Source organism: Leptosomus discolor, chromosome 4 (assembly GCF_034619465.1).
Source record: "Leptosomus discolor isolate bLepDis1 chromosome 4, bLepDis1.hap2, whole genome shotgun sequence".
Classification (NCBI taxonomy): domain Eukaryota; kingdom Metazoa; phylum Chordata; class Aves; order Leptosomiformes; family Leptosomidae; genus Leptosomus; species Leptosomus discolor.
In genome coordinates, this window is record NC_141394.1 from 82,393,115 (window position 1) to 82,403,494 (window position 10,380).

At 54.4% G+C, this 10,380-nt stretch overlaps 1 protein-coding gene across 5 annotated transcripts in view; it reads left to right on the forward strand.

Moving 5' to 3' along the window:
- Positions 1-3,199, forward strand: part of EXOC6B (exocyst complex component 6B) — a 306,693-nt gene extending 303,494 nt beyond the window's left edge. For 3 of the 5 annotated variants that reach the window (XM_086463893.1, XM_086463894.1, XM_086463896.1), the window contains one exon: positions 3,073-3,199. In XM_086463893.1, coding sequence (XP_086320019.1) covers positions 3,073-3,199 — 127 coding nt within the window. Of the gene's footprint in view, positions 1-306; positions 319-3,072 lie in introns of all 5 variants that reach the window. The other 2 variants (XM_086463895.1, XM_086463897.1) reach the window with 1 other exon arrangement.
- The last annotated feature ends 7,181 nt before the right edge of the window (positions 3,200-10,380 follow it).

Here is a 10,380-nt window from a genome sequence, read left to right on the forward strand (position 1 = left end):
CGCATCCTCGTGGCATGGCATCGCCTGCGTGCTCCGGCGGGCTCTGCCCTCTCCCCAGTCGGGCTTCAGGCCCTTTGGGGAGTCTCCATCCATCATCCACCAGCTCCAGCTCCCCCGAGACTCTGCGCCGACCTGGCCGTAGCTTCAGGCACGTCCGCTCCCCGCCGTGCTCCCAGCCCGCCTCCCCAGCCCTCTCCGTAGGCAGCCGAGCTTTGCCGAGAAGGCGACCTGAAATTCTGATCCGCTGGTTCCTTTTGTAACCTGTTTTCACCATTATCTCTTTTCCTAATCACACATCTCTCATAGGATATCACGAGTGTAAGTATGCTGCTTGCTTGGGCTTTTACCCTCACCTCGCAGTGACTTTATTGTTTGATTTAAATGGAGCACTAAATGATCTAAATGCAAGCTGTCTTTGAAACGGTTCCCTCCGGTAACTTTATCGTCTCAAATGCACTAATTAGAGCTAAAAGAGGAGCTTTTACTCCGTTGCTTTTTTTTTCTTATAGATTAATTTAAACAAAGCTTGGCTCTGTTGAAGGTGGTGTTTGTTGACAGGGGTGGGGACAGCGCTGAGCTCTCTCTTTCCCTTCCTCTTAATTTAATTCACGCGCTAACGCACAGGGACCACGTTACAAAACCGGGCTCGGTCGTCCCAGGGCTCTGCAGGCGCACGGTTAAAGACACAAAAGTGTCGGTCCTCCAAAGAGCTGCTTAGCTGCTCGAAAGCACTGCCTCCCGCTTTCACACCTGATCTTCCTGGAGGCTGGATGACCCCCCCTTGATCAGGGACCCGGTGCTTCCTACAGCCAAATGCCGGCAAAGAGACAGGCTGGCGTTGCCGAGCGCCTGTGACACCGGCCACACGGTGTCGGCTCCGTGTCCGTCTGCAGGGCTGCGACGGCGGGACGGGAGCCAGCGTGGTCTCCTCGAGCAGATCTGCAAGCTCAGCCTCGCCCAAGGATGCGGCCGCTCGTGGCGCAGCGCAACCCAAATTCTGCCGGATTCGGTGTCCTGTAGCAACTCCATCCATTCATAATACTTAATAGCTTAGTGCCTCTACCTTCACGCGGTGGCTGGAGATACCAGCAGCTCCCATCCCTCCCAGACACTTGTCCCCAGCTAAACAGATCCACCTGCGTGGGTTTGTTGTGGGACCAGTGCTCTGACTGCTTTTCCATCCTGACCCCGTAGCTTTATCCATGCAATCCCTTTCGAATTCAACCCTGTGCCAAAGTTCTCTTGCGTACAACGTGTGTTGCTTCAAAACCCTGAAGTTTCACGGGCCTGAACGGGTCCCACGGGATCGGAGATGGCTCTGAGGAGGCGCAGGATGAGAGGGCTCTTAGGGCAGAGGATGCTCTGCTGTTCCCTGGGGGTAAGTGCAGGAGGCAGCGATGGAGCGATGGCCACAGCGCTGGGTGGAGGTTTCTGCAAGATGTCCCTGCGTGGCCTGTGAGATAGAAGCAGAGCTCTCAGCCTTGCTGGTAAAGTGCTTTGAGACCCGCTGGAGCCGTCCGGTGTCCCACGGGAGGATGGGTATCTCGAAAATTCACGGTACTGGGGCAGCTCTACCCTGCGCGACTCCAAAACTCTGCTTCCCGTCGGCGTGATCGCTCCGTGGTTCTGCAGCGGAGCGGCTGGCAACCTGCTTTGGTTTAAAACAAAGTAGAGAAAGAAAAAAAGTAAAAACCCAACTTACTTTGCTGAGGAGAAGTGCTCCAAGCTATCCTGTTACTGTTGGGAAAGCAGCTCGATTGTAATCCCGTGTCTTTGGGCACTTGTAACTTTAGCAAATTAGCCTTTGGGATGAAGTTGTTATCCTTGCTTCCAGTTCCAAGCTGGATGTTTTTGGGAACATTTCAGATTCCCTTTGGCTCTTTTTAGGAAGATTGAAGCATGAAAAAACCTTAGAATTTTTTTTTCAGTCGGGTAAATAAGTTTCAAGAGGTTTGATTTGTGCTCGGTTAACTCAAACACACACCCCCCCCGCCCCGGTTTGATAAGGGGCCAACTTCCCAGGGACTCTCAGCACTGTGTCCGTCACTTTAATGCTTCACTTAGGTCCCCGAAGCCGAAAACGGAGGCTTCTGTGACTCGCCCAAAGCCATCTGCCTCTGCCAGATCTGATTTACTGAGAAAATCATGGACAAACTGTGGTATTACAAAAAAGCGGTGCCGGCTGAGAACCAGCGGGTTGGATGTTGAGGCTGATACCTTCAGGAGCTGGTGAAGGGCTGCCCCTCGTGGGGTGGTTTCCCTTCCCAGCACGTGCCCTGCCTGCCTAAAGCTCACGAGGAGACCTGCACACCCCCCCTGAAAATACGCCTCCGCGAATGCCAGCGTGCATGACCCCCCAGCTTGGCGTGGCAGAGAGATGGAGCCGCAGCAGCTTCGCTTTCAGGTCCCGTCCCACCACCCGCTCGTCTTGTCTCTGCTTTTTTGGAGACCTCGTGGAGACCAGTGCGCTACTTCATGGATTCAATGTAATTTTAAAAAAGCCCACAAATCTCAAGGAGATTTTTTAAATTGAGGAAACCGGGGCTGGGCTCCTTCCTTTCATATAGATTATTTTACATAATATTGTATAGTATTTTCAAATTAACAGCTCCAAACCTTTATGGCTGCCACAAAAGCTGCATCTCTTGGCCCCATGCAATGCACCACTTCAAATAAGAAGCCTTAATGCTGTGGATTCGATGCTAATTTTTCACTTTCCTCCTAATACTACAGCGTGGTCGTTTGCCACTTCAGAAGGTGACGTGGGGACGTAGCAAAAGCTGTTTGGCTTTAGGGTTTCGTGCCTTTTGGCGTTAGGGGTAGACCCTACGGTGACGTTGATTTGGATTTGCGGGGTTTAAAGCAAAAATGCAACCGGTGTCAATCCTCCACATGGCTTGGTACGCCTGTCTTTGCAGAAAAATGGGGTAAAAATTGGGGTGGAGCCTTTAGATGCGGTCCCCTCTCTGTCAGAGCCCGAGTACGGGCACTTGACGTGCGGTTCCTTCGCGGGGCTTGGGTGCAACGTCGGGCAGCGATACCTGTGCCATAACCTGTTTCTGCTCTGCGCAGGATGAGAGACACGAGCAGAAAAAACAACGTTTTTGCCCAGTTTCGGAAAAACGAGAGGGATAAGCAGAAGCTGATAGACACCGTGGCCAAGCAGCTCCGCAGCCTGATCAACAGCCATCACTCGTGAGGGACTCGGGGACCTCCTGCCCGCGCCGGTCCCTGCACCGCAGCCTTCCACATGCCTGGACTTGGGATTCTTGTTCAAAGAGAATTTATGTATTTTTTTATTCACCTGTATAGTATTCGTGAAACCTACCCTGATGACGAGAAGGTTCCTGGTTAAACAATCCCGGGGAAGATAGGCAGCACTGCTCGTGACGGTGGTGTCAGGAGTCTCCTGTGATAAACTCCGATTTTCAGGGGTTTATAAAGTGACAGTAAATCCTGAAGCTTGAGAGAGAAGTTCACACCCAGACTATTTTGGGGTTTGTTGGGGTTTTTTTATAAGCCAAATTGAAAGAACCGATCTGACGTCCTTTTGTTCACTTATTCGGTTGCAGGAGAAATGAAAGCAAAGAATACAGGGAGGAGGAGTCGTGGTTTCGGGTTCTTCTCGTGGGCTCCCGTAAGAGGAGCACACGTTTGGAAAGAGGGTCACCCGTTAGCTTGTCTTGCCAGCGGGTGTGTCGGATTGAGGTAGGAAAAGAGGCAAAGTGGTTTCCCAGCTTTTCTCTTTTTCCTGGAAGGGCTGGTTTCCACCTTAGGCTGCCGATTGCTGGGGCTGCAACCCTTTCCCCTGCGTCTGTAATCAGCATAACCACCCCCTGAGCTCCACCTCTAGGACCTGCCGGTGGCTTTTGGACCTGCGCTGAATGTAGAAGGGTTTCAAGAGCTGCCTCGTTAATTAGATTTGGAAAGGGAGAGCCAGAAGGTAACCTGGGATGGATGCTGCTGCTCGCATCCAGCACGGTCGGGTAGCGGGAGAGGAGGGATGCTCAGCGGGGATGGTGCAAAGGCAGACTGGGCTCTCCCGGGGGTGCAGGGCGCTCCGTTCAGGGGTTTTTTTTCCCCTCTCTTTGCACCTCTTTTCCATGCTGATGTCCCGTCTCCCCTCTCCTCCCGACACGGTGCAATGGGGTAAAGCCTCTCTGCTTCCCGTGAGCCCCCTCGCGAGGAGCAGCCCCGCAGACTTGCCGCTGGCCGAGACGATGAGAAGGAACCTCCCGGAGGTCCCCAGAGCGGAGGCAGCAGGAGATGCCCCGTGGAGCAGCATCGCTCAGCGACCCCCGGCTCAGAAGTGCCTACGGACAAAATTCCCCTGGGCTCTGAAGGTGCCCAGACGCCCTCTGCTCACATCAAGACAGCCTTTGAGGAGGACGGCAACGCTACCAACAGGACTTCAATCCCGGGGTTGAGGTTCCACAGAGAGGGCACTTCTGTCCTTATCTTCTCGTTACCCTTGTCCCTCTAATTACTGCAGGCGAAAGCTTACCCAGCCGGTTCCCCCACCTCCCAAACCCCGATGTTAAAGGGAATTAAAATCTTCCTGGTGGATGTTACAGCCCTGGCAGCGCTGCTTCAGCGCGGGCGCGAGCCGTGCCCGTTCCCTCCCCTCGTTCGCAGGTGGCGGGGGGCTCGGCCCTCAGCCCGCCTCTGGAAGCCGAGGGGCGCTTCGCCGACCGACGGAGCGAGGGTCCTTCTCCTTCCCCTGCCTCGGCGCGGGCTCCCGGAGCTGTGGAGGGACAGGGTTTGTTCAGGTGTCACCACGTGGCGTTTGCAGAAGGGCGGCAGCGCTTCCCTGGTGCAGTCAGTCCCTTTTGGCTCGGTGCTTCTGGCCTGGGGAGCTCCTCTGACGCTCAAGCTCTGGATACACCAAGGGGATGGTGCTTTATCTTCCCTCCTTGTTGCTCAGCAATACTTTTTCTTTTCTTTTTTCTTTTCTTTGTAATAAGGGTACGTGTTAATTAACCCTGAAAGTGAATAGGCACGTTGTCAGCAGTGACCTTCTCGGGCTGTTGTCCTGTCCCAGCAGCCTCCAGCCACGCGGACCGGTGGATTATTTTCATTAATAAGAGGGAAGAACCAAACCTGGCCTTAGGCTTCCTTGCTTTCGGAGGGGGTGGATCAGAGGTTACCTTCTTCTTAATGCCTCTTTGCAGTACGTGTAAGAAGGATGGAGGAAAAAAGAAGCAGCTGAATGAAAGTTGATGTTAGCACGGCCAGAAATGGATCATCTTTGTACGTACAGCTGCGTATGACCCAGCAAAGGCTTTCAGAGGGACGAGTGACAATGAACTCACTCCATTCCCCGCTGGTGACCTCTCCCCTGCTGTCTGAAACGCTGGGCCTGAGCGTGAACCAGCCCGGGGGCTTCGCCAGGGCCCCTGCAAGCCCCAAGGGAATCCCCAGCTCCGTCTTGGCATCCCAAATCCTGCACAACTGAGAAGGCATCTTTGCCCGGCTTGCCGGACTCCGATAGGAAACTCTTCCTCGCCAGATGGCTGGGGGGAGGAAGCGGAGTGGTCCTCACGGTCCCGGCAGCGATGGGAGAGCCCTCAGCCCTCCAGCCAAGCCGTGTCCCACGAGCCGCGGGACCACGGGGCACCTTTATTCCTCCTCCCCGTCCCTCAGCGGTGCCACCGCGGCAGAGGCGTGGGGACAAGGGTGTGAAGGGGGTGGCAAAAGCCGGTGGGATCGGCTGGTTCAAGCACCTGAGCTCCCACCCAGAGGCTGGAGATGGAAGCAAAAAACCCAGCTACCGGATGGCGACAGTAACGGGGAGCTTCAGCCCGCAGGGCACTTCAGTTGAGGGCCATTAGGTAGTAACAAGCACTTTAAAATCCTTCAGAATCAAGCTGCTACAGATGCTGGCAACGGCGCCGCTGAGCATCAGCAAGCATGACCAGTAAGGCACTCTGGCATCTCCCGTTTTCCTTAGTGGGAGGATGGACCGTCAAACACAATTTTTAATCGCTTCTGTCAGCCGCTGGCTTCGCGGCCGGGCGAGGCGGTGCTTTGCAGCCGGGGTGATGTTCCTCTCCTCCGTGCTGGGTGCCGGATGAAGGGAGGAGGAGCAGGCACTGCCGGGCAGCGTCGCCCCTCTGGTCCCCAAGACACGGGGAAGGGGCTTTGTGCTGCCATCGAGCAGAAAAAAAAGCATCCAGCTCCCGCCGCCGCCTTGAAACTCCCATTTTTTTCCCCCCCAAGGGGTGACCCCTGGATTGCGTTGCACAAGGTAGACCCGCGTCCAAACCCCAAAGCAGCTGCGTCTCGGGGCGAGACCTTGTTGCAGATGCTCCAGACAGCTCCCAGCCTTCCCCATCCCACGTCTGGGCTCTCTTTCCCATCTCCGCCAAGAATCAGTTCCAAGAGGAGCGACACGGCTTTGCCATGCCTGCCCGGGATGGATTTCCTCGCTCCTTGAAGCTCTGCTCGCAGAGGCTGGGATTGGAATCCTGCAAACCGGCTTCTGGCGCTCAGGACTTGCTGCTGGGAAAGTCAAACTCGGCCAAGGGAGAGATTCAGCGAGTTTCTGATTTCGGGAGGTCAAGCGCCTAACCGCAAGTCACAGACCGGGATGAAAAATGGCATTTTGGTGCTCTGGTCCTGATTAACTTTTTGTTCTGAGAGATGCAGCTCCATCCCTTCAAAATAAAATTAATCTTTTAAACAGATTGCTTAAAAAGCCCTGGAAGACATTTAAAATCCCCTCTAAATCTCTTACTAATGGTTGGGATCCTCCGATACGGATGGTATTGCTTAGGAGGGAAAGGTTGTTGCTATAAATTTATAAGGGAGGTGGGAAACGGGGGCAGAACCCGAAGATTTGCAACCCCCAAAACAAATAGTGCTGCTATTAACACCTCCGTGTACATACATTGAACCTTCCTTAGGTTTTTTTTTTTTCAAGCAGTGGCTGTTGAAAAGACTGGGTTATCCCCCACCTCTTCCGCGACCAAGCAAACATATTTCAGCACCGGTGGGAAAAAAAGGAATATTAACAAAAAACAACAACAAAAAAAAAAAGACAAGTTTGGCTTCCTGAGAAGCATCTGCACATTTTCTTTATAATCTTCAGGGCTCATGCAGGCAACCCAGGGGTTGGGAATAATTTTATATAAAGTCTTGAAAGTGCTAACTTGCAGCCCAAACCGTACCTGTACGTGAGGGGGAGACATCAGCACGTGTGCGTGTGTGTGAGAAAGAGGAGATTTTTTTTTGGGGGGGGGGTTGTTGTTGTTGTTGTTGTTGGGTTTTTTTATTCCTAGGGCTGGAGTTCAAGTCAGATGCTCTTCGCAATTTTGCACTTTGTTCTACATCCAACCGCAGCTCCAGGCGCTGGTGCGGGGAAGGGGGTGGTGGGGGGGGGGAGAAGCTGGCTGCTGCTTTGTCTGAGGGGCTGGTTTGGGTTTGTTTTCTTCAAAATTGGCCGCTTTTGTGCTGCTACGAAAATGGATGGTCGGGCAGGAGGCGTGGGCGTTCGCAGGCCGGGCCCAAACTGTTTGCAGGCTGCTGGGAGGCAGCGTGGAAAAGGCAGAGGCTGAGATGGAGCCGGCGGCGCGCCGGTGGCATCGGCTGCTGGCGGCACCTCCCGCGCCGGAGCTGGTTTTCGGGGAAAAATCTTTTACCCCATCCCGAGGTCGTGACGATGGGAAGTGGCAGGTGAGGGAGGTTGGCGGTAGGTGTCCCTCCAGCAGCCCCTCAAATCCCCCGAGCAGAGACATCCGTGCCCTTGGTCGTACCCGACCTCTCCGCCGCGCCTCCCTTCGGCTTTTCCGTTCTGGGTTGGGTTTGGTGCTTTTTTTTTGAAGCACCAAGTGGTTTGGAGCATCAAATTTGGGGGCGTGTCCCATCCCCAGATGCTGTGGGGCTACCGGGGTCTCTGCGCCCCATTTCCTATGGCTCCGTGGTACCTAGAGACCCCGGGGGGGGGTGTGCGTGTGAGGGGTGAGCGTCCCCAGCAGCGCCACCCGTGCGTTTGTCACCCTGCTGGGGAGCTCGAAGGGAGCACAACTCGCTGACAAATCCCATCACAAATGACTTCGAGGTGGGCCCAGCTCTGCTGTCAGCTGGGCAAGTTGTGTGTTTTGAGGGAAGCGACCCAAATACACCGTGATCCGGGCGGGATTCACCCCAAAAGTGCCGGGCGGAGAGGCGGGGGCTCTGGCTGCGACCTGGGAGCCGGTTGATTTGCTTCATCTCCAAAGCTGCTGCTGCTGCTCTCAAGCCCCTCTCTTGCCCCCGGGGCCACGCTGGGTGTCGGAGCTGGGCTGGGGGAGCTTTGGCCGGAGCCAGCATCCACGTCCCCCCTCCTCCAGCTCGGGGGGCAGCACCCCAAAAACCTCCGCGGGGGCAGCTCAGGGTTGGGCTTCTGGAATCCAGCCCGCACCGAGTTGCTTTCTGCCTTGGCTCATCCCTCTGGGTTTATTTCGACACGGAAACACCCCCACACCCCCATCCCCATCCCTCCCTGTCCACTGGCTGCTTGTGTTGCCTTTTCTCTTCTTTTTTTTTTTTTGGGGGGGGGGGGAAGGACGTGGTTTTGTAAACTAATGTGGTGAAAACAGCTTTTTTTGCACAAGTCGTTGCACAATAAGGGGAAAAATTAGTAAATTAGGTTTAACTTTAAAGGGAACTTGTTTTTTTTTTTTTTTTTTCCTTAAAACTCGCTAGCAGAGCTACTGATGAAAAGAGAGAAAAAAGAGGTGGACTGGTTAAAAAACGGACTGCATGGTTTACAGGTTAAATTGCGTTAGAATTTAGCATGTTGATTTCGACTGTACATTTATCCTATTGTAACTTCTATTAAACAATACAGCATATAACTGTTGAAATAAGCGCCTGGGCTTGCTGTGGCTGTGTGCACCGCTGCGAAGGCACCGGGTGGGGGAAAAAAAAAAAAAAATATCCTAAATCCCATAAAAGACAAAATTCCACATCCAGCAAAGATTTGCTGCTGAAACACCCAGATTTACAGATTGTCCCGTGGGGGGAACAACCCCTTAACGAGCGCTGGCTCCCGCACCCCATGTTGCATTGCCGTGCTGCGAGGTAAAGCCGAGTTTTGCCTGATTCGGTGGCAATTTTAGTTGGGTTCTGCCATAAACAAGCGTGATTAAACCCGAGCCTGGAGTTGAAGAAGTAGCAGCCGTGCTCTCATTGATTACCTCTAGGTTTGTAGTTGGGGAAAGTAATCCCGAGTAGAAATTAAGGCGTTGGAAGCAGAGCAGAGATAGCAGGCGGTTCATCGAGGCAGAGAGCGATGGGAAATCTTTTTGCCCGTTTCCTTTCGTGGTATTTATCGTCCTTTGCAATTTGGTGATTATATTATGTTGGGTTTTTTCCCAGCCCGTTAGGGTATTAGAGTCCCTCCCAGCCCTGGCACTGACCGTGCAGTAGACTTTGGTTTCTGTGGGATGGTTGACTTGGTACCACACGGCACGTTGATTAGGAAGTTAAAATGGTGTAAAACCAACATGCCACAGGGTAATGAACAGCTGGGTAACTGGGATATCTCAGCGTGTGATCCCAAATGGAGGCGCAGCACCCGGGGCATCTCCATGGGGCTGGGCGACGCTGAGCACACCAGGCTGGGGAGGGTGGGACGGATGACTTGGGGGGTCCTACCGCCCGGGTAGGGGCGATGGGGAGGTTTGGTGGAAGGGCTCGGGCAGATGATGTGGTTCAGTGTGTAGGAGCGAAGGATTTAGGGAATGTTCATGGGCTGAGGGGCTCCCTCCTGGAAAGCAGCAGCTGTGTAAAAGGCTTCCTGGATGGATCGTGTTCCATGAATTCCTCTAAAACCATTTGCTGAGCCGTTTATCCCTTTGGGTTTCCATCACGTCCTGGGGCAGGGAGCCCCATGTGTGAATTGGGTGCAGTGGGGAGGGAAAGTGCTCCCTGGTGCTTCTTTTAAACTGAACCCTCTGCCAGGGGCGTTTGCAGAAGAGGCTAAAAGGAGGATGCGAACCTCCCAAATTGAATCTGTCCACCTCAGAATAGTCCCCTTGGGTGGGATCTGGCAATGGCAATCGTGAACAAAAGGGAAGCTGCCAGCTCCTCCCACAGCAGGTCCAGGTGGGCCCCCAAAAATGCACGAAGCCCCCCCCCCCCCCCCCCCCCCCACAGGCTTGGCCAGCCCACCCTGGGACCCTGCAGCTGGCGCAGGCACCACGGATCGACCTGATGTCTGCTCCCGTGGGGCAGCTCCCTGCAAAGTGCCTGGGTTAAGGGCTTCAGCGTTAGCCCCCGTCCCCCTGGCCTGGTGCACTGTGAGTGCTGAGCCGTGCAAAGAGCGGGCTGGATGCTCCAGGCTCAGGACCGTGCTCCGGGGGACGTGCAGCCCCCGGGGCAGGAGAGACGGAGATG